The following is a 24,313-nucleotide window of genomic DNA, read 5'->3' as shown; positions in this document are numbered from 1 at the left end:
CACTCCACACTTCCATTGAAAATGAGTTATAAGACTCTTTGTTCGAGTGCTGATGGCAGACCTTTTCATCAGGTTTGACAACAATTTAAGCTTCACGGTATGTAGCTGTGCCGTCATTACAATCCCGTGAGTTCCCAACTTTGTCCTTCTCTCAGTTCATCTGCTACTGATTCCCTGATTTACAGTTTTGCTACATCGAGATTTGACTATTGCAAAGTGCTCTCGGTTGCTGTCCATTTACTCTCCTCTGTAACATTAAGATCATCCAAACCCCTGCCATAATTCACACCAAGTTCCTTCGTCATCATCTGTGTACTCACTGACTTAGATAGACTCCCAATCGAGCACATCTTGGCTTTAAAATTCTCATTTTTGTTTTCAAGTTCTTCCTTGTCCTCAGACTTCCAAATCTTTACAAACCCACTATCTACCAAGATATCTGCACTCAGTAATTAACATCTCAGTTTTAATTCCTCCATAATTAGTGGCCATGCCTTCAGCCGCCTGGGTCTTAAGCTCTAGAATATGCTCTCTACATCTCTCTATCCCTCTCTTTGACATTCCTTCTATTTGACTCTTTAAAACTAGCATCATTCAACAACTTTTTTTTGGGACATCTGCCTGAATATTTCCTGTGATTTTGTATCCTATTCTGTTTTGTAACGCACCTGTGAAGCATTTCGGGACATTTGATTGTGTTAAAGCGTGCTATGTAAATTGAGGCTGCTCTTGTTCAGATCACCCTGTTTGTGATTGTGGTTACAGCTAACTTGCATCTCATTCTGACACAGCATTTCTGATGAAGGGTCTAGGCCCAAAACATCAGCTTTCCTGCTCTGAAGATGCTGCTTGGCCTGCTGTGTTCATCCAGCTCCACACCTTGTTATCTTGGATTCTCCAGCATCTGCAGTTCTTATTATCTCTATCACATATGAGCAACCCAGCGCACTGAGGACTGAATGCACAAGAGTTGCTGCACAAACTGAGAAAGATAATCCTCATAATGATTATTAAGAGCTGACCGTAAAATGTCTAAGTGGCATTGTTTCTCTTAACAGTTTGTAATTTAAGGAGCTTACAGTGTGAGCTGTCAGCTGTGAGTTTACCTTTAATGCCTTCCTCCAGGTTTCCTTCTTCATCTTCCAGGAGTTTCAGTAGCTTTAGACAGAAGTCCATGTCATCTTTCTTGTCAAGTGCTGAAGAGCAAAAAGAAATTAGCAAGGAACCTCTTGCAACAACCTGTGGCCAACATGCATCCTCCTCCAGCCCTGATATATATCTACCACGTTTGTTTTCACCCATGTCAAACCTTGTCTGATTTTATCTTCACTATTACTGATGACACAATACTAATGGAAATTCTTGGTGCTGAAGTTCAAATGTGTTATGATTATATACAGTTAAATATTGCAACATTTTAATACCTGTATTCTTCTAAAGCACGCCAGCACTATACTCAAAAAGTCAACACTGGAGCTGAGGTAAGATCTGGCCATTCTTCCTGAATGTTTTGAGTGCAAATGTTTAAAAAGGTTTCTTTTTCAAAAAAAATGGCATTGTAGTCCTGCCATAATGTTATCAGATCTCCAAAGCATTCCTGCAATACCACTAAGATATGTTTTGCATTGTGTGACCAATGTAATATTTAAGCAGGATTAAATTTACTTTTTTTTGTCCAATCTGTGAATCAGGAAACTTGAAAAGGAAAATCGCCCCATACAGGCAGCCATGCTCCCCCAAATATACATCTTAAGTGACAGGGTAAAATTAATTTGCATCATTTTTTATTTTCTAAAGTGCATTCATGATCCAAACATACAATTTATTATTAATTGCAACAAATTATAGAATCAAGAAGCACATAATTAGGCTGTCATCACACAGAGGTCATGATTTGAGTTCTTTAATTAAAATGAGAAGCTACCATGTATCATCATATTCAATATAGGATGATGTAATTATACACTTGTATTTCAAACCTGTTGTTTGCTCACGTAATGCACAAACATTTTCACTTGTGGGTGCACAATATTTAATAGACATGACAGGCTGGGAAGTTACCCTCAAGGCATTTTTGTACTTAATAATGGACAGAGGAAGTATACTAATGAAATCTAATACCTCTGGAAAATGTGCAATAAATTATGCTATCACAAAAGAGATGGAAAAATGAAAGACATGTCCTTTTGGCAGAGCCCGTTGGTAGCAGTGTGCAGAAAAACAGGGCAGCAAACTTTGCTTTTTGCAAATCACTCCCAGAACCTCAATGCATTGTTCATTACTAAAAGTGCAGACAACCGATATGTTGGTATAAACAGAACCGTTTTCTTCCAGGTTTTATAAACTCTGTGAGCAAAGCATGGAAACTGCAGCATGACAATGCAGAAGCTACTGGCCAATTATTAAACCTATTTAACTGCAATTATTCAAACTTTCTGCATGGCTGGGTAGTTTTCAAAACAAAGCACAACTATTTTACTATAGCCATCCATTACAACTTCTAATGCATCTACTAATTTCAATAAATCACAGCCTTACCTAGTTTAATAGTATTCGCCACTATCTACTGAAACCACTCTCCAACTCAATTATTTTTTACCATTTGGCCCATTTTGAACATTTCACAGCAGAACTCAACGACGAGTTAGGTTTGTGTACTCTTCTTTTCCCTACCAGGGCAGAGCAGCGTGCAGCACCATACTGACATAACATAGGGTGCCAGATTTATTCTGCACCGTCTCTGTTCTACAGCTGATCTGGGGATGCTGGATTCTGAGTCTTGGCGCCACAGATTGAAAACAAACCCAGCATGTGGCACAATTTACAGCCACATAAATTAAAATTTACATCAATGGCTTTTATGGTTTAGTTTCCTTACTTTGCATACAGTCAAAAAATTTCTCGATGGCCATGCATATGCACATCTTGAAGGGATGGTAGCTTGTTCATGGTGTGTTTGCCACCCATACAGCACCTTTTATATTGCAATATGGCCGTGTACCCACGTAGCTTAGAAAGTATGCAAGACGTTGCTCATCCTTCCTCTACCAATTCCTATATTCTGTTATGATATTGGTCAGAACCTTGAAGTACTACGAACACATTAGCCCCAATTCCAAAATGTTTTTTAAAAGATGAATTCAAAAGGCAATACAGAGACAAAATAACTGTGGGTGTAACTTCAAGAGAATTCTGTGTCGGGCCAATGGGTTAATACACATAAAGTGTCAAAGAAACTTTTGAACAGACTGGCCTGCGATCTCTTGTGACTATGAAGACACAGGGAGTTGACAACCACTTCTCACAGGCAAGCCGCTCTCTGTGGATTACGTCCCTAACTGCAGGCACATATTATGCATTTTCCCTTTGAAGAAGGCACAGGACAAGTATTCAAAACCCAGCTTCAATTCTGTTGCAGTCTACCAGTGGGACTGAACGTTGTCATGTACACCAGCCTGTGTTCGAGCATAAGCATGCTGCGAAAGTCACCTGTCAAAACTCTATCTGCTAATTAAACCTGTGTGCCAGGTTACAAACACTTTTTTCACTCCTAGTACTGCAAAGGTGCTTACAAACTTCAGGACAAAGAACCTTCAATCAGCTTACAAGACCAAAAATCTCAAAAATCAACATCAAAATAACTGACCACCTCCGCTGTAATAGCAGTAATGTTCAACTACCTGCTGTCACAAGTAATTCAGAGACTGATCCGTATATCTTGTTTAAAAAGTTTAATCTATTTGGATTCACCTCTTATTTCCATGTTCATGTGCAGATGTGTCTTGTAAAGACACTACTGGCTCAGACCTTGACGGTAGAAGCAAGTTGGTTTGCTCATTTAATTTATAAGTTTGAGGAATCAGAGGTAGAGCTTACTTTATATCTTTCAAATAGCTGGTACGGCAGTTAAAGTAGCCAATCCAACATTGATCCTTAATAATGCAGTGTAAGCTTTCAGGGGAAGCCCACAAGATTAACTCCCTCTCACCTGAGCAAAGTGCCACTGATTCTGAAACAGTGAAAAGAAAACACCTTAAGCAGATACCAGTTAGCGTCAGGGACATACTGTCAAAATTTCTGTACCCCCAGGAAATAGCCTGACCAGATATAGCTGAAATGTGAAAGGCTTCATCAGCTTGCTTTTGACCAGTTGATACCAGCACTTAAGACACAAATACACTTATACTTTATAAACATAGACTTATAGAAGTTTACATAGGAAGGAGAGAATGAGAGGGAACTGAGCACCCATGGCAGGCAGGGAATGCTGAGAGTCCTCTCAAGACAGAAAGGATGCTATTGAAATGAAAGGTGAAGCCATGAAGCCTGTCTGTGGCAATATGGGAAAAGGTGAGTTTGTTAGGGCCCTAGTGACCCATCAAGGATGAGTACTGCCCTAAGACTGCAAAAGGTACAAGCAATAGTACAGTTCCTCAGTCCCACAACAAAAAGAAATTCATGAGGTCCCAGGGAATGTGCATGCTCTACCACACATTTGACCCACACCTCAGTATAATGGCCACACTACTGAGGGACCCACTGCAGCAAACAATAATGCTAGTATGGCCTGAGAAATGCCCATTAAAAACCGAAAGAACTGTGGATGTTGTAAATCAGGAAGAAAAACAGTAGTTGCTGGAAAAGCTCAGCAGGTCTGGCAGCATCTGTGAGGAAAAAAATCAGAGTTAGCGTTTCAGGTCTGGTGGCCTTTCCTCAGAAATGCCAAACTGCTTTTGGAAAGCTGAAGGCCATTTTAATGCCTGAGCCTTTACTTGTAACTGCAGGCTTTGAACAGCCAGCAACGTGAGTGACATCAGGATGGGGCTCCTTTTGGAAAATCAATCCAGAGTAGAGACCCCAATCAGGTACTTCTCCAAACAACAAAACAAACATCAGAGACGATATTCCACTTCAAAGAAAGGAGCTCTCGATTTATTGCTGGGCTCTTAAATACATTCAGATTTATGTCTACAAGAGATACATAGTTTATACTGACCACAGTAACTTCGTGGAAATGTTTAAGCCCCAAATACTGGACTAGTCCAATAAAGTTGATTTCCTCGACTGTGCTACTTAAAAATCAACCACATTGCCAGGAAATCAAAAGTAATTGTAGACACACAGTCCACAATTTAAAGTAGTATCAGAGATAATGGGAACTGCAGATGCTGGAGATTCCAAGATAATAAAATGTGAGGCTGGATGAACACAGCAGGCCAAGCAGCATCTCAGGAGCACAAAAGCTGACGTTTCGGGCCTAGACCCTTCATCAGAGAGATGAATGAAGGGCTCTGATGAAGGGTCTAGGCCCGAAACGTCAGCTTTTGTGCTCCTGAGATGCTGCTTGGCCTGCTGTGTTCATCCAGCCTCACATTTTATTATCTTGGAATCTCCAGCATCTGCAGTTCCCATTATCTCTGATACTATTTTAACCTCACTGCGAAGCCTCTTCCAGGGATGCCTAACCTGAAGAAGTTACCCTCCTCCCTCCGGACCAACCTCAGGGAATCTCTCTCCCATTGCAACTCTCTTGTAATCTCTTCGGCCTTGAAACTGCTCGACCATGTCCTGAAGCAAACCAGGTACCACAGCCACATCACCTTTCTCAGCACCTGCCTACGGAACCAGATCATCCCCAAGGGACTACAGTCCACATTTCAGCCTTCCCAATTTGGCCCCAACCGTGACCACCTCTACACCCAGAATATTCAGACCCTTCAGCAGCGTTTCTCCCTGCGACCCTCTCTGATGAAGGGTCTAGGCCCGAAACGTCAGCTTTTGTGCTCCTGAGATGCTGCTTGGCCTGCTGTGTTCATCCAGCCTCACATTTTATTATCTCACAATTTAAAGTAGTCCAGTTGGGATTGAGAAGGTAATATTCACTGAAGCTAAGGGAAAGAGTAGATGTATTGTTCTAAGAATTCAACTCCGTTTTTCAACTTTTGCAATGAAATGAAAATAAACCTGATTTCTTCAAAGCAAATATTACAATGACAGGTCAGACCTCAAAATATTAAGGGTACTTTTAGGTCTAAGTTCTAAGAATTTGCTCTTAAAAGAGGACTGCAACAGGCACAAAATAACTGCAGTTTAAATATTTTAAAATTCTATGTCGCACCAATAGGATATAACACCTAAAGCTGTCACATGAACTCCAAACAGACTGGATTGTGATTGCTTGTGACGACAAAGATAACGAGGGGCTAATAACACACTTGCTCAACAGCAAGACACTCCCTGTGGATTATGTCCCAAACTGCAGATATAGTTTGTAATGAGGAAAGGCGAGACAGGCTAAGTCAGTATTCTCTGGAGTTTAGAAGAGTCAAAGGTGACTTAATTGAAACATATAACATCCTGAGGAGACACAACCAGGTGGAAGTGAAAAGGATGTTTCCTCTTGTGGGAGAATTTAGAACTAGGGGTCCTAGTTTAAAAATAAGTGGCTGCCCATTTAAGACAGAGATAAGGAATTTTTTTCCTCTCTCTCTCTCAGATGGTTGGAATTCCTTTTCATGAAAAGCAGTAGATGTGGGATCTTTAAGCATTTTTAAGGCAGAGGTAGATAGATTCTGGATGTCTGAAAGGATGAGAGATTACAGGAGAAATTATACAGAAATGTAGGGTTGAAGTTAAAATCAAATCAGATCATTTTTTTTTGAACAGCAGAGCAGGCTCAAAGGGCTAAGTGGCCTACTCTCTCATTTCTTGTTTGTATCTTTGAATGTCTGTCCATAATTTCCTCATTGAAGAATGCACAAGTACCGGAGTTAAAAATGTATCAGTGATAATGGGAACTGCAGATGCTGGAGAATCCAAGATAACAAAGTGTGAAGCTGGATGAACACAGCAGGCCAAGCAGCATCTCAGGAGTACAAAAGCTGACGTTTCGGGCCTAGACTCTCTGATGAAGGGTCTAGGCCCGAAACGTCAGCTTTTGTACTCCTGAGATGCTGCTTCGCCTGCTGTGTTCATCCAGCTTCACACTTTGTTACCGGAGTTAAAAAGCCAGTTTCAATTCTATTGGAATGTATGAGTGGGATTGAATGTTCTCATATCAGTCCGCATTCAAACATCAGTGTGTTAGCTGAAGAACTATGCCTTCGGCACCCGTGTGTTGCAAGTGAAGATACTCACTCACTCTGCATGCTAGAAGCTAGCAGTAAGACAACATAAAGTCCTCTCTCGCTCCAAGTGCTATAACGGACCTCATAAACGGAATCAGGGCAAAGGAATTTCAATCAGCCTACAAAACCAAGAATCTCAAATATTGAGATGACATGGTGCGGAGCTGGATGAATACAGCAGGCCAAGCAGCATCGTAGGAGCAGGAAAGCTGGTGTTTCAGGCCTAGACCCTTCACAAGAAATGGGTGAAGGGTCTAGGCCCAAAATATCAGCTTTCCTGCTCCTAAAATGCTGCTTGGCTGCTGTGTTCATCCAGCTCCACGCCTTGTTATCTTGGATTCTCCAGCATCTGCAGTTCCTATTATCTCTGATACAATCTCAAATATCGATCGTTCAATCAGTACTATCAACACAATTGCTAATCTCCACTGTAATAGCCACAACATTCAACTCAACTATCTGCTATTCCCAAATAATTTGGAGCCTGTTCCGGTTTTGTTTTGCTTTATCTTTTTGAACTCACCTCTTACTTTAATGTGTGTTTTGTTTAACGAATCTTTTCATGTTCAGCAATTAATAAACTCACTCTTTATGTGAATTAATGAAAGCCTAGTTAAATTGGTTCCTTTTAAAATGTAAGTTCTATTGGGTCTGGCAGAAAGATTGCAACCAACTTTGGCAGTGGGTGAATGAAGAAGGGACAGTTCGGCTTTCCTCACCTAGGAGTTTACAAAAAAACTGTAAGAACTGCGAACGGTGGAAATCAGAAACAAAAACAGAAATAGCTGGAAAATCATCAGATGCTGCCAGACCTGCTGAGTTTTTCCAACAATTTCTGTTTGTATTTCTAGGAGTTCACAGTGAGGAGTTTCCGACGAGATCAATGATGAATTTGTAATCTTGTCTAAGGTCTGATCATAACAGTTTTTAAGTTAAATATTCTTTGTCATGTGTTGAAAAGCCCCATTCTTTTCTAACACAGTCAGGGGGCGACACGGTGGCTCAGTGGTTAGCACTGCAGCCTCACAGCAGCAGGGACCTGGGTTCGAATCCAACCTCGGGCGACTGTCTGTGTGGAGTTTGCACATTCTCCCTGTGTCTGCGTGGGTTTCCTCCGGGTGCTCCAGTTTCCTTCCACAGTCCAAAAATGTGCAGGCTAGGTGGATTGGCCATGCTAAATTGCCCGTAGTGTTCAGGGGGTGTGTGGGTTATGGGGGATGCTTCTGGTTGGGATGCTTCAAGGGGCGGTGTGGACTTGTTGGGCCAACGGGCCTGTTTCCATACTGTAGGGAATCTAATCTATCAATGTCTGAAAGTTACAGCTGTTTTCCAATGACCTATAACTGCATTTCTTAAAATCAGAATCAGCCAGAGAGAAGAAGAGTAATCAGTATCATTAAACAGCAAATCAGATTTTCTGTTTGTCTTAAAGAAATCATCCTATTAGATCCTATGAATTAGTCAAAATCCTCTTAATGTTCAGAAATTTCTCAGAAGATTTATTGGTTTTGTTCTCAACCTGAAAGAATGAGATGGCGTGTTACAGTTAATTGATGCGACAAGAATTAAAATGTGGGCCAATTTCATTCATTTTTAATACCACGGTTTTCTAAAACACCATATAACAGCCTCGAGAAAATGGTCAATCAGTTTCACATGAAGACATCAAACACCTCAGTTTAATTTAAATTATGAAATGAATCTAATCATCAGTTTAGTTTAACATTAAATATATTAATATCAGACTACTAACACATAGCATGCTTTCAGTTATCTCACATATCTGAAGTAGCACATTGGAAATGTACTTTCAGCACCAACTTTTAATAAGAAAACAAGTTATGATCTTAAAACCGTAAAAATAGGCTAGACCACAAACGGTCATTCCCACCTCATTAAAGTGATTTGAAGAGAATATAATGACAAGAAATTACAGACTTAATTCACACTCATCTTCTGTGCTGACCTCTATCCTATACTGCCTTGGGTCTATTCCCTCATACATCTGTAGGTCAAAGTAATTTCTGCTGTATTCATTTCCTGTGGAAAGCACATGAAGTAAGGGTCACTGATTATTAGAAGCACATGAACCAAAATGTTAATTCTGAAACTGACACCAGTACAGCATGTCAGTTTTGCTACCTTGTAAGTTTTAGGCTCTGTACTTAATAATTCTCACACTGCATTCAAACTCAGTGCCCCACTTAGCAAAACAGGAACGGTCAGCGAAGACAATCTTTGAAAGCAGATCATAACTTGTGGAATGAAAAAAATGCCTCAAAGATGAGCAGATTGAAAGGCGTGGTTTATTCCTGCAGAATTTTTTTTAACTAGTTATCTAATATCAATGATTTTCCATAGAGCCTGTACCACTCCATTCATACCTTACAGATTCCTTCACTTGATTCATGGTCATTCAGTATTATTTCATAGGACACATTCTTTTACAGGCAAATGTTTCCTCTGTGGCCTTGGCAGGTTAACTCTGAAATTGTTACAGATCAACCTTTCTCTGGACAAGAGACCTCTCCCTGTCCCACAGACTCTTCACCAACCTCCAACACTCTCCCTCCACCTGGAACCCTCCATCTGGCCTTTACCTGCTCTTGACCAGTTCATTCAGTGCTGTTGAAATGACATTGGTCGCATCAATCACTCTGCCCCCCTCACGCATTCCACTCTATCTCCCCAGGAACTGACTGCACTCCATGCTCTCAGGTCCAACCCTGACTTTGTAAATTAAGCCTGATGCCATGGGTCGTGCTGTTGTTGTCTGGCAGACTGATTTCTGCATTGTAGAGGCTGAGTGCCAACTCTCAGAATACTTCTTCCTATCCCTCCCTGGACCATGACTCCACAATGGGGCAACAGGTGACTGTTTCCACAATAGTCACTAACCTCATTTTATCTGGTGATCTCCCATCAATTCCCCTACCCCTACTGCCTCCAAAACCATGGCCTCCCAACCCCGCACAGCTCGCTTCTACCTCTTTTTCAAAACCTACAAACAGGACTGCCCAGGCAGACTGATTGTTTCTGCCTCCTCCTACCCCATTGAACTCATCTCTTCCTACCCGGACTTGATTCTTTTTCTCCACAGTCCCTTCCCACTAACATCCACGATTCCTCTGACTCTTTACCACTGTTTCAGAATTTCCAGTTTGCAGGATCCAGCCACATCCCCTTTACCGTGGATGTGAACTCCCTTTACGTGTCCATTCCCCATCAGGATGGTCTCAGGGCTTTCTGCTTCTTTCTGGAAAGACACCTTGAACTGACCCATCCACAACAAACTTCTTCCAAGCTCACTCTCACCCTGAACAATTTTTCTTTAAACACCCCTCACTTTCTTCAGGGCAGAGGGGTGGCCATGTGTACCTGCTTGAGCCAAAGTTATGCCCGTCTCTTTGTGGGGTACATGTTTCAGTCCTAATCCAGCCCCCACCCACAACTCTTTCTCCAGTTTACTGACGTTATCATCGGTGCTGTTTCCCTCTCTCATCCAGAATTGGAAAGGTTTATCAAATTTGTCTCCAATTTCCAGCCCACTCTCACCTTCACCTGGTCCACCTCTGATTCCTCCCTTCCCTTCCTCACTATCTGTTTCCATTTCTTCAGAGAGCTTGGCCACTAACATCTACCATAAATTCACCAACTCCAACAATTACCTTGCAGACACATCCTCACACCCTGCTTAATATAAAGACACTACTTCATTCTCCTAGGAAATGCTACACTTGTCCCCACACCTCCTCCCTCACCCCCATCCCAGGCCCCAAGATGACATTCCACATCAAGCAGAGGTTCACCTGCACATCTGCCAATGTGGTATACTGCATCCACTGTACCCGGTGCGGCTTCCTCTACATTGGGGAAACCAAGCGGAGGCTTGGGGACCGCTTTGCAGAACACCTGCGCTCAGTTCGTAACAAACAACTGCACCTCCCAGTCGCAAACCATTTCCACTCCCCCTCCCATTCTCTTGATGACATGTCCATCATGGGCCTCCTGCACTGCCACAATGATGCCACCCGAAGGTTGCAGGAACAGCAACTCATATTCCGCCTGGGAACCCTGCAGCCATATGGTATCAATGTGGACTTCACCAGTTTCAAAATCTCCCCTTCCCCTACTGCATCCCTAAACCAGCCCAGTTCGTCCCCTCCCCCCACTGCACCACACAACCAGCCCAGCTCTTCCCCCCCACCCACTGCATCCCAAAACCAGTCCAACCTGTCTCTGCCTCCCTAACCGGTTCTTCCTCTCACCCATCCCTTCCTCCCACCCCAAGCCGCACCCCCCGCTACCTACTAACCTCATCCCACCTCCTTGACCTGTCCGTCTTCCCTGGACTGACCTATCCCCTCCCTACCTCCCCACCTACACTCTCTCCACCTATCTTCTTTACTCTCCATCTTCGGTCCGCCTCCCCCTCTCTCCCTATTTATTCCAGTTCCCTCCCCCCATCCCCCTCTCTGATGAAGGGTCTAGGCCCGAAACGTCAGCTTTTGTGCTCCTGAGATGCTGCTTGGCCTGCTGTGTTCATCCAGCCTCACATTTTATTATCTTGGAATCTCCAGCATCTGCAGTTCCCATTATCTCTGACTTCATTCTCCTAGTTGCTCCATGTCTGTTGGATCTGTTCTGATGATGCCAACTTTGACGAGGGGACCTCTGAAATGTCCACCTTCTTCCTCAAATAAGGATTCCCCAGAGCTGTGATTGACAGTGCCTTCAACCAGGTCCAACCCATCACCCACGCTTTGGCCCTCACCTCATCTCTTCCCTCCCACAACAGCGACACAGTCTGCCTTGTCCTCACCTACCATCCCACCAGCATCCACATGCAGAGGATCATTAGCTGGAATTACCGCCACCTCCAGCTGGATGCCACCGCCAGACATATACTCCCCTCCCCTCCCTTGTTAGCCTTCTGCAAGGACTGTTCCCTCCAGGACACGGTAGCCCACTCCTCCTTCACTCCCAAAACCCCTCCCCCATAACTCCACGGCAACTTCTCCTGCAACCGCAGAAGACGTAACATAAGCATGTTTACTTACTCCTCCTTAGTATCCAAGGGCCCAAACATATCTTCCATATGAGGCAGCACTTTACTTGCATTTCCCAGAATCTAGTCTCCTGCGTTCGCTGCTCACAGTGTGATCTCCTCTACATTGGGTGGCTGGTAGTCCATAGACTACATTCTACCAATAAAAATAGACCCTAACCTACCAGTTGCCTGCTACTTCAACACACCACCTTGCTTCCTGGCCAACATCTCTGCCTCAGGCTTACTGCAGTGCTCCAGAAAAGCTCAGCAGAAAGCTGGAAGGACAACACCTTATTTTCTGCTTAGGAACTCTACAGCCTCCTGGTCTCAGTATCAAGTCAACAATTTTAGGGCATGTGGTACCTTCTCCCATGTCCTTATCCCAAACCCCCCAACAGACCAGGATTTGTTGTCACATGGTCTGCTATTACACACAACCCATTATTAGCTAATGTCAATACAGTGTGTGGATGGCAGAAGACCGCTGGTCAGGCAACATCAGAGCAGCAGGAAAGTTGACATCTCAGATTTACACCCTTCATGAGGACAGATGAAGGGTATAAAAACTGAAACATAGACTTTCCTGCTCCTTTGACGCTGCCTGGCCTGCTGTGTTCCTCTAGCTCCACACTGTATTGATTCTGACTCCAGCATCTGCAGTTGTTGCTATCTCCACTATTAGCCAACAATAGTCCCCATTAGCAGCTATTTGTTCTCCTAGGCTGACCTTTATCCACTCCTTTGTTCAACTGTTCTTCTCTCTCCTTGGGATCTATCTCTAACTTTCATTCACTCCTTACTCCCTCCTCCAACCCTATCTTCTGCGAAGTAACCAACTTTTTCATAGCATCCATCAGTTCTGTGGAAGGGTCACTGGGCCTGAAATGTTACCTCTGATTTTCCTCCACAGATGCTGCCAGTCCTGCTGAGCTTTTCCAGCATTTCTGCTTTTGTTTCAACTTTACTTCAGTTCAAAGTAATATTTACTACAAATGAGTGCTTTACATTCAAAGTAAATGAGCTTCATGATTAGTGCATTCACTTTGTAATGGGCAGCTCTGCCAGACATTGAAACCAGAGCCCCATCAAAATCTGTGCAGTCTGACAAATGAATATTATGAATAACTACTTAGCTGCTGAAAAGGAAAATTTGGTCCAGAATAGATTTTAATCGTTAAAACCACAAAAGACTGCTTTGTATCTGCAGTGCGATGATTATTTTTGTGGTTTAATAAATGGTGACCTTTCTGACTATGCTGAATTACGATTTAAGTGATTGCTTGAAGCTTATATAATGGAAGAACTACAATTGAAATCATTCAGTCTGGGACACTATTGATCAGCTCTGCACTTCGGCTGTACCTGGTTTCTTTACAAATATCATTCCAATATTACATTTCCCATAGTGTCCATGGAATGCCAATGATATTAATTGGCTGCTGGAGAACTCTGAGCTCAATTTAGCATTTAACATGCTGCAGATCTCAAAATGCTTCTCAATCTGATCACGCAAGCACAGAGCCGGGAGAGCAGCATGACGACATTGAGTCACCACACTGGTGTCCCCTGGTTGCCTAGAGACATGCAGGGGCAGATCAAAGACAAATTTGGATTGTCGGGCCAGCAGCACGGTATTGGTTGGTGAAAACAGTGGAACAAAATTACGGCAGAACTTTTAAAATTATACGGCAAAGTTATTGCTTCCGAAAGGGCTCTGTGAGCAAACTGAGAGGAAAATAGGTGGTCCCTGGGTCGACCAGAGCATGTAAGTATAATTTCCAAACTGTGACCTCTGAATATTGTACAAAGGCAGGTGGATGTAAACAACCACCAATTTTCACATATCAATGGAGCGTTTGAAGGTAAAGTGCATCAAATCTGTTATCCCACACAGCTGCATTCTGGACTCCAGTCACAAAATACATAGCAGCAGTAAATAAGGGTTGTAAAAGTCACATTGCTATCAGGACTCAATAAAGAAAAACAAACCGAAAATCCAAATGTTTCAAAACTTCATTTCTATATCTGTCAACGAGTAACAAGTGCTTCTGAGAGGCCAGGCAGCTAAATCCAGCTGGGAACTCCTTCAGTCTGTGTTCTAATCAAAGGCTTATGTACTGTAATAACACCACTAAGCTATTACATCGAGCACTGCTGTTCTTCCCAGTAGGAAACAACCCTTGCTGTCTCTGCTGCAAAACAAAACAGTCTGCTCTCCTAACGGCAGCCCTGCATACTTGCATTCAATTAAAACACCACTTATGTCTTCACCATATGCTGAGCGCTCACATTACTGACTTAAGGATGGAGTGGTTTTTCACACACATGCAACCATTTGTATTTTCTTTTAAGCACCATTTTGTAACTTTAATGAGAATTAATTATGATAAAAATCAATGTTAACTTTTCAAAAAAATCTATTTCCTGTTTCAGCTTTAAAATTGCATTGTAAGATCACTGCATTTGAATAGTTCTGCATAAAATTCTCAGCTCATAAATGGACCATTTAGTCCAACACTCTCGCCATCTGAAACTCCTCTCTCTTACTCCAGCGGAGAAATATGCTTGCTTAGAATAAGACGTGCTAACAGTCCTACAAAAGTAATACTGAGAACGATTTCAACCATTACTGTTGAGCTCATTCACGTTATCCACGGCAAATTTAAACTTTTGTTTATAAAATAACTCATTTGTTAACCTGGCTGTTCTTATGACCTGACCGGTAAATGCAAGAAATCTAACATGGGGTGGAGTGAATTGTTTGCAATTGTAATTTTGTAACAATTTTTGGGATGTCCAAGTAGTAACAAACAAATGGAAAAACTTATGAATATTTTTAAGCATTCGAAAGGTAACACAAAACTGAAACAAAATTTGGAGTCAAAGAACAATTTATATTCCTAACATTATTCTGATTGAAGACAAAACAGGTTTGTTATCATGATATTTTGACCAAATATCCTGGAATAGCACACCTTTAGAGATCACACGCGAGCAATGTGGCCAATCCTGGGGACAACTTTAGGGTTACCAACAATCTATTCAGGTACTTTACATCGATGAAAGCAAATTTTCTCTTGCTTTGTCATACATGCAATGTTTTGGTGCAAGTGTCTTTCCGATCATCTTTCCAAAATTCTCCATGCCTTCTTTGTTTTTGTTACAACTTTAAAATAGTATTTTGAATTGGTCACATCACTTAATAACTTGGGTCTTCTTCTCCATGGTATCATTGCCTTAGGAAGTGCAATTGCATGGGTTGGGGGGGGCAGTGAAATTGGCTTAATGAGAATATTGTGGATTGAAACTGCGCATGTTCTGAAATGGAGATGTTGGCTGCATTAAGTAATGTGGGGGTGCAAGATTTAAAGATCTACATCAGCTCCATGGGTCAGGCAGCATAAGAAGGTTTTACATTGCAAAGCAGGAGTTTAGTTGTCTTGGGAAATGTGTCAGATGAATCTGACGCATTTCACAGAAATGCCCACTTGGACCTCCCGGCTTCTCAAAAACTGATGCAAAAGTGAGGTTGCAGGTAGCAAGATGACATTTTTCTAACACTGACAGGGAGTTGATCCAAAGAATAAAAGCAACAGCAGAGAAATGAAAAGAAACTGTCAGAGGAAACAGTGCCAATTCCAATACTGGCATTTTGTTTTATTCATTCATAGCTTGTGGGTGTCACTGGTTAGGCCAGCAGCCATTGACCAATGCAGATGCCCATTCTACTAAATGTCCCACATAGGATATCAGAACCATTGCTTTGAATTGTTAGCACCTTAACTGTGAGTTGCATGCAGAAATTTAACACATTGGAATTCAGGTAAAGTAACAAATGAATTGGATGAAGGCTGTACAGTTCATATTGTATATACAGTCTTTTAAAACATAGTTAATTAAGCACCATAAATTAGGCTGGTTGACAAAATTGAAACCCATAGGGCAAAAGGGTGGCACAGTGGCTCATTGGTTAGCACTGCTGCCTCACAGCACCAGGGACCCAGGTTCGATTCCACCCTCAGGTGACTGTCTGTCGGAGTTTGCACATTCAACCCTGTGTCTGTGTGCTTCTCCTCCAAGTGCTCCGGTTTCCTCCCACAGTCCAAAGGTGTGCTGGGTAGGTGGATTGGCTGTGCTAAATAACCCATAGTGTTCAGGGATGTGTAGATTAGGTGAGTTTGGGTGGGATTCTCTGAGGGTTGGTGTGGACTTGTTGGGCTGAAGGGCCTGTTTCCACACCATAGGGATTCTATGAAAAGGAGAAGCAGCAGAAGAGGTAAAAGAAAATGTGCTGAATAGCTACTTGCTTTAACTGCAGTGAAATAGAGTGCAGAGTTCACTCAGGTTCAATATTAGAACCTTTTAGATTTGATGTACTTTAATGACTTGGACTTCAAGTTACAGGGCATAATTGGAATTTGTGGATGGCTCAAAATAAGGAAGCATAGCGAGCAAAATAGTAAGGTGTTTCAACAAGTCACAGCCAGACTGTTAAAATGGCAGAGGGGTGGAGAGGAGATACATAGCAGATAAAATACACGGCAGTGTAGGTGGATACATTTTGGTAGGATGAAAGGGCTGGCAATACAAGGTTAATAGTCCAATTTTAAAGGGTGTGCAAGAAGGGTGAGAGCTGAATGTGCCTGGTCACAAATCTTTGAAGTGGGTAGAATCGTTCCTTTTAATAAAGCAGCTAACAATGCATATTGGATCATGGGTTTTGAAAGTGGAGACATAGAGAACAAAATCCAGGGATTTAAGTCAAATCTATTTAAAACATTACTTCAGCGCAAGCTGGAAGAATGTGTTCAATCAGTCAAAGGCCCCTCCCACCCCAATTATACTCTCTTCCACCCTCTTCCGTTGGGCAGAATATATTAAAGTTTGTATACATGTACAAACAGATTCACAAACTACTTCTTCCCCACTGTTATCAGATTTTTGAATGAGCCTCTTAAATGTTAATGTTGATCTCTCTCTGCACCTTCTCAGCAGCTGTGACACTACATCTTGCATTGAGTTCTATTACCCTTATGCACTTGTATAGTACGATCTGCCATAAAGCACATAACACAACACTTGTCACCTTACCTCGGTACACATGACAATAATAAATCAAATTTCTTAAAATCTCAAACTACATTTTATAAAAGGGCATGAAAATTTTGGTGAGAGTACAGAACAGACTTATTAAAATTGTTCCGAGAATCATGGGTTAAAATTATATGGATAGGCTGCAAAAGCATGGGGTTGTTCTCCCTGGAGTGGATTGAATGGAAGTGTTTAAAATAACACAATGGTTAGATAGATAAGGAGAAACTGTTTCCAATAGCCAGTGGCGCATTAACCTTAGGCAACAGACCTAAACTGAATGGCAAAGCAACCAGAGGCAACATGAAGAAATAACTTTTACACAACTGGTTAGGACTTGAAATGCAATGCCTGCTAGGGAAATGAAAACAGAAACATTAGTACCCTTCAAAAGGTAGTTCAATAACCAGTAGAAGGAGAATAACTGCAGCCACCTAGGTGAGGTATGGAGGTGCAGTGCTTACTAGATTATTCCTTGAAGTAGATGGTACAGAACTAGATGGGCCGAATATCCCTTATCTGTGCTGCACAATGCATTTACCTCACAGTTTGGTAAGCTAATTTGGTTCTCTCACCATTCATTCTCCAGGGTGAGATGACCTACAATAGCTATGAGATATCGGTGACAAGGAGAAGTCCTCCTTCAAAGAGTAAACAGTGGAGTTCTGTAACAAACAGTCTTGGTGGGGGGAAAACAGGACAGATGACTGCTGAGGGCTTCAAATGGCAACTTGCCACTCTCCACTTATTCAATTGTATATCGTATTAGATATCAATAAACTAAACAGTGAAATCTTCCTCTTATTTTTGAATGTAACATTACGACAGTTCAGTACAGTGAAATACATTTGTTTCTGAGATGCTAGGATTGTCTTATGAGGACAGGCTATGTACATTAGGCCCATAGTCTCTCGACTTTGAACGAGAGGTGATCTTGTTGAAACGTTCAATATTCTGAAGGAGCTTAATCAAGTCAACACCGAGAAGTTGCTTCCCCAATCTCAGAAATCTAGAACATGGACGCACAGTCCCATGATGAAGAGGATAATTCTCTGGATGTTGCAAAATGCTGGACCTTGTTCATCTGAAGTCAGGCAATAGGCACAGAAAAATCAGGGTTAATGGATTTCATAGAATCCCTACAGTGTGAAAACAAGCCATTCAGCCCATCAAGTCCACACTGATCCTCCAAAGAGCATCCCATCCAGGCCCACTCCTCCTACCCTATAACCCTGCATTTCCCATGGCTAATCTACCGAGTCTGCACATCCCTAGACACTATGGGCAATTTAACGCAGCCAGTTCATCTAACCTGCATATTTTAGATGGTAAAGGGAAACTGGAGCTGGTGGTGGAAACACACACAAGCTCCACACAGACAGTTGCCCAATGTTGGAATCAAACCCGGGTCCCTGGTGCTGTGAAGCAGCAGTGCTAACCACTGAACCATTGTGGCCCCTCATGACTTGAATGGATCATTTATATTTCAGTGTTTAATGTTCACCATAAATAGTAAAACTCTTCATCATTTTGTCTCAGGTGCTAAAACATAATTTGACTGATATAGCTCTCCTGAAGATCCTCAAGTAACATTGTAATTATTACATTGTGTCCTTTTGAAGCCAGGACCACAAGCATTAAGGTAAACCACTACGAAATCAGCTTCAATTGTCTGGTCACTGTGTCCACATGGCTGAAAATTCTCTCGCCTGCCAGGTCCTATTCTCTCAAATCTCGAATGGCCAGGGTTCTAGGGGAAGACAAAGAAAATACTTCAAAGACAAAGTGAAGTTCTAACTGAAACACAACAGTATTAAACTAAAACGACTGGGGGTAGTTTGCTACTCAATTATTCAGAATGACAACAATTTCTCCATCAAACTGCATCATGCTTCAAGATCTAACAGCTTTTTAATGAGGCAGAGTGGCAGAATGAGGAGGAAAGAAAACAAATATAAACCCTGCACCCTTGATCCCATTACATCATGGGACATCCTACCCAAAATTCCCAATATCAGCAGGTCGGAAATTTACCGGTGCAGTCACATGAAGACACATTGACAAAAGCTCACAACCCTTAGTTGCAAATCAATAAATGGTTGGCATCAATGAACACTGAAATGGTACTATTTTGTTTTACTGGGATAAATAGCAGGTGGATTGACAAAGAACAGGAGATGACTCAGTATTTGTCAGCCATCATCATAGTTCCCACTTTAGAATCACAGAAATGTGTAACTTAAACACAGGCATGATGTCTGCAGCAGCTCCTTGCGAGGGCAACCCACAACTAATTGCAATGAGAGATAATGGGAACTGCAGATGCTGGAGAGTCCAAGACAACAAAGTGTGAAGCTGGATGAACACAGCAGGCCAAGCAGCATCTCAGCAGCACAAAAGCTGATGTTTAGGGCCTAGAGCCGTCATCAGATAGGGGGATGGGGAGAGGGTTCTGAAATAAATAGGGAGGGAGGGGGAAGTGGACCGAAGATGGAGAGAAAAGAAGATAGGTGGAGAGAGTATGGGTGGGGAGGTAGGGAGGGGATAGGTCAGTCCAGGAAGGACGGACAGGTCACGGGGGCGGGATGAGATTAGTAGGTAGGAAATGGAGGTGCGGCTTGAAATGGAAGAAGGGGATAGGTGAGAGGAAGAACAGGTTAGGGAGGCGAGGACAAGCTGAGCTGGTTTTGGGATGCAGTGGGGGAGGTGGGGACGAGCTGGACTGGTTTTGGGATGCAGTGGGGGAAGGGGGATTTTGAAGCTGGTGAAGTCCACATTGATACCATTGGGCTGCAGGGTTCTCAAGCGGAATATGAGCTGCTGTTCCTGCAACCTTCGGGTGGCATCATTGTGGCACTGCAATGACTTGGCTCTCCCCTACATTTTGCCACTTTTTAAAATCCTGCTCCAGTGGTCTCAAATCCAATCTCTTCCTACAGCATGCAATGATCCAACAACGCTATGAATAACGGAATGTCTTCTCATCTGAGTCTATCAGTTATCAGTAAATATTTTAGATCAATAAGTTCTTACCATCAGATCCCCAAACAGAGGAAATACTATTTGTCTACTCACTCTATCAAAATTCTTTTTTGTTTTAAACACTACACAAAATCTCATCTTAATATTCTTTATTCTAGTGAAACTGGTTCCAGGATATCTCAAGTCTTTCATCACAAACAAAATTTTTTTGGAATGGGGCTGTTCAATCAAAAAGCTCGTGGAAAGCTCTTTGAGAGAGGGGTTTTGATCACACAGGATCCTCAGGCAAGTATTTGGATTCCTCAGAGGTACATACAGAGAAGGCACTCCTGACCGGTTTGTTCCTGGTTTTTGATTGAATACGTGGGTTGATTCGATTACGGACTTTATTTTTTCCTGTTGTAAACTCAATGGGCTGGGTAGCCTACAACTGTACTCATGTCTTACAGTCCAAGTCTTCACTTGAAGGGAAGTGGTGGGTCACCAGACACTCGACAGCAAACAAAGTCTTTCCATTTCAAAAGTTCAATCACAATGAGGCTCGCAACCTCATTAACATATTTAAAGTCATGGCACACCTCTTTGAATCACATTGACCACTTGCTGAACTTCCTGCTCATGTAAAGCAATGAACGGAAAATTTAGGGACAGGTTAGGAACAGGAAGGAAGATCTCTAGCAATTTAATTTTCCCTCTCCACTAATATGACTCCTAATCCCATCACCACAACTCAATGAGCACCTAATAAAAACACACTTTTTAAGCTTAAATTCAGCCCTGTATTCAATGTCTTTATTTATAAATGCTTTCGCCTTTTTTAAATTTCTTTATCCCCCCATGCTTTACAATACTCTATAGCCAACTGAGCTCATGAACCCACACACAGAACATCCCAAACTTAAATAGTAAGGCAATCTGATGGCTAATTTGGAAAATGGAACCCAATACATGGGAAAAATACAACCTTGGGCAGACTCAAAAGGACCAGTAACAGAATAATTTTGAAACTGAAGTGAAACAGAATCAAGACTGTTCTGGAAAAGTGAGTGATGCCTCCATCCATCTATCCAGCACTGGCTTGGTATCTGGTATTGCAATCGGTCACATGTGACACATCAGCCAAGACTTCTATAGTTATCCACAATCATTAGTGCCTTTCCGTGTACTTTCTTTCACATTTTCCTCTCAAAATTTATCATCTCACATTTCTTTCCACAAATCTACAACAGCCATCTGTTACTTTTCTGTCCTGTTAGCCTATCTATGTCCTCCTTCAGTCTTTGCTGTTGGCCAAATCAACTGTTAGATTTTGGCAAATGTTGATACTGGGCTTATTATGTCAAACTTCAAATCATCTATGAGTAGCCAGAACAAAAATAAAATTGAGATCCTTTTAAGATCAGATAATTGGGAAGAATAAATGCCACATGCATATAATGAAGGTAACCTAGAACCTGACAGAGTGAACAAAACAACAGGTACACATATACCCGTAAAAACTCAACTGCATTGCAGAAACATGAACTATGATTTCCCAAAATACAATCCAACAAAAAGATTTTAATAGCTTCAAATTGCACTCTGCACTATTAGTATCCCCTTTCGTAAAAGAAAGATTTGAATTTATATGGCACCTGTCATGACCACCAGATGTTTCAAAGCACTTTACAGCCAACTGAGTATCTTGTGACATGTAGTCACTGTTGTAATGTAGGAATTGCAACAGCTAATTCATGCATAGCAGACTCTTGCATAAACAGCAATGTGATAATGAGCAAATCCTATGTTTTTGCAGCATCGATTGAAGAATGCATGTCAGCCAGGACACCGGAGTTAACTCTCCTGCTCTCCAAACTAATACCAGGAAATCTTTCATGACCACCTGAAAGGCAAACGGGGCCTTGGTTTAAAATCTAATCCAAAGGCTAACACTTTAGAAAGAGCAGTACTCTCTCAGTACTGTGCTAGTGCATCAGCATTGAGTTTACACTTAAGTACCTGAACATATCTTGAACTCCCCCCAAGTCAAAGGAGTTAAGTATGGATAGCAGGCTGGAAAGTGGAGATTATGCCAAAGATCAGCCATGACCAATGATGGGCGAAGCAGTTTCGATTGGCCATATGGTTACACTCATATGCTCCAATGAACCTTCAATTGCATTCTTTCCTAATCTTGTGCAACATGGTTTCAACTCACAAACATTCAATTTTTTTTCATAACCTGATAATATTCAGTGCTCTATCTGATAATTCAATTTGTTGAACTCCACAGATCCACAACGTAGTGGCACACAGGCTTCTAACAACATCGCTGGATAAATGTTTATTAAATAGAGCAGCAATGTGTGAAAAAACCAGAAAGAATTTTTTAAAAACTCAGTTTTCCACCGGTGAAATATCCTGTAATAATCTGGTCCCGCATCCAATATTAATGTGCTGTACTAGTGTTAGAAAATATTCAAATTTTCTTCTCACTTCATTTTACGCCAAGTTTGTAGTTACAGTGCATGGCCCCTCTGCAGCATCCATGGACATGAACCCCATCCCCTTCACACATAATAAAGCTCTGCCTGTGGGTACATACATCAAGTTCCATTCCTGGTCACTAAATCTAAGATCTCTTCACTGTACATACAGGTTCAGCCACTTTGTCAGAACATTTTTAAAATTGAGCTTAAGTTTCTAAATTGCCCAGGAGGTCCAGTGAACTCCCAGAGTGCTATTTCAACTCAACTTGACACAGTATTGGAGTTGTAGCCCATAAAATGTCAAGCCCAAGGGGTCTAACATTGCAACATCCTGAAATCAGATCAGGTCCTGATTCTGGAGTGATATTGTCACATTTCACAGCACCACAAAGCTGACAGTATAAATGCAGCCTATAACTGTCACGGTATGAGATGACACTTATTCAATCTATCTTACTTTTGGGAATATTTATTGTATCACACTGCTGTTAGTGACATACCTTCTATTTATCAGTCAGAAATACATTTACACTGCTGAGTATTATTTTCAAAGGGAAAATTTAATTGGATATAAGAAAAATAACAAGGATAGTATTTCTTGTTAGCCATCAGTTGTAACTAGTTTCTCTTTTTGTCCTTCTTCATCAACCAGATCAAAGACTAAACTGAAAGATGGATCTGTTGAATAGACAGTATTTGCACCACGAAAAATGGCACAGCACATTAATCCAGCAGTTATTTTATTGAAACTGTAGCTGGAAGTTTCTTCCCAGCTGGAGGATGACTCCACTGCTTGGTTTTACTTTGTAACTTCCAGAAGTCTATGTTATAGGGACATTGGAGATGTTAAATCAACAGAGGGAGGGAAAGTATGTTGAACGAATTAAAATAAGCATGACAGTTCTGAACACTGTGATTCATAAAATGATCAGCTGGACATTATTTCTTCCAAATGCACTCTTTAATTGACTAAATGAAGCAGGTTCACTTCTTGATGAATCCATCACCCATGTTTTGTCAAAGACTCAAATTTCAATAAATTAATCACAGAGTATATGAGAAACATTTTCACTCCATTTGAGAATGCGCTGCAATGTCACATCCAGTCTTTATCCATGCAAAAACATGCGTTCAAGAGTTTTGTCAATGTATGAGTTCACCTGTATAGTTTTGACATCAATCAATCGCCAACGCTACAAAATTTATAGCAGTCCACATTTGAAGAAATAGATGTACATTATAAATACTTTTTTTTTCATTTTTGCGAAAGCAAGACAGGCCCTAAAGCAGCTTATATTTATTTTTAACCTTTGCACATTGGAAGTTCCTTTTGCCAACTTTTCAAAAATATATTTGTTCGTGGGATGTGGGATTGACTGGCTAGGCCACATTTATTGCTCATCCCTAACTGACATTGAAAAGTTGGTGGTGAGCATCTTCTTGAACCACTGGAATCCTTGTGATGAGGGTATATCCGCAGTCCTGTCAGGAAGGAAGTTTTAGCATTTTGATCAGGCAATCTTTGGAAGATGAGAGATGCAAATCCGAGTCAAGACTTGGAAGGGAGCCTGCATCATGTGACTTAGAAGGGAACC

General features: G+C 41.7%; 1 protein-coding gene across 1 annotated transcript in view; it reads right to left on the bottom strand.

Moving 5' to 3' along the window:
- The window catches only part of ofcc1 (orofacial cleft 1 candidate 1), a 319,195-nt gene that overhangs the window by 243,788 nt on the left and 51,094 nt on the right, over window positions 1-24,313 (bottom strand). The window contains exon 5 of the mRNA XM_059646341.1: window positions 1,107-1,196. Within this exon, the coding sequence (XP_059502324.1) occupies window positions 1,107-1,196 (90 nt within the window). The remainder of the gene's footprint in view (window positions 1-1,106; window positions 1,197-24,313) is intronic.

The sequence above is a fragment of the Stegostoma tigrinum genome, chromosome 5, assembly GCF_030684315.1.
Source record: "Stegostoma tigrinum isolate sSteTig4 chromosome 5, sSteTig4.hap1, whole genome shotgun sequence".
Lineage (NCBI taxonomy): Eukaryota > Metazoa > Chordata > Chondrichthyes > Orectolobiformes > Stegostomatidae > Stegostoma > Stegostoma tigrinum.
This window is presented reverse-complemented; position numbering and strand designations above follow the sequence as displayed.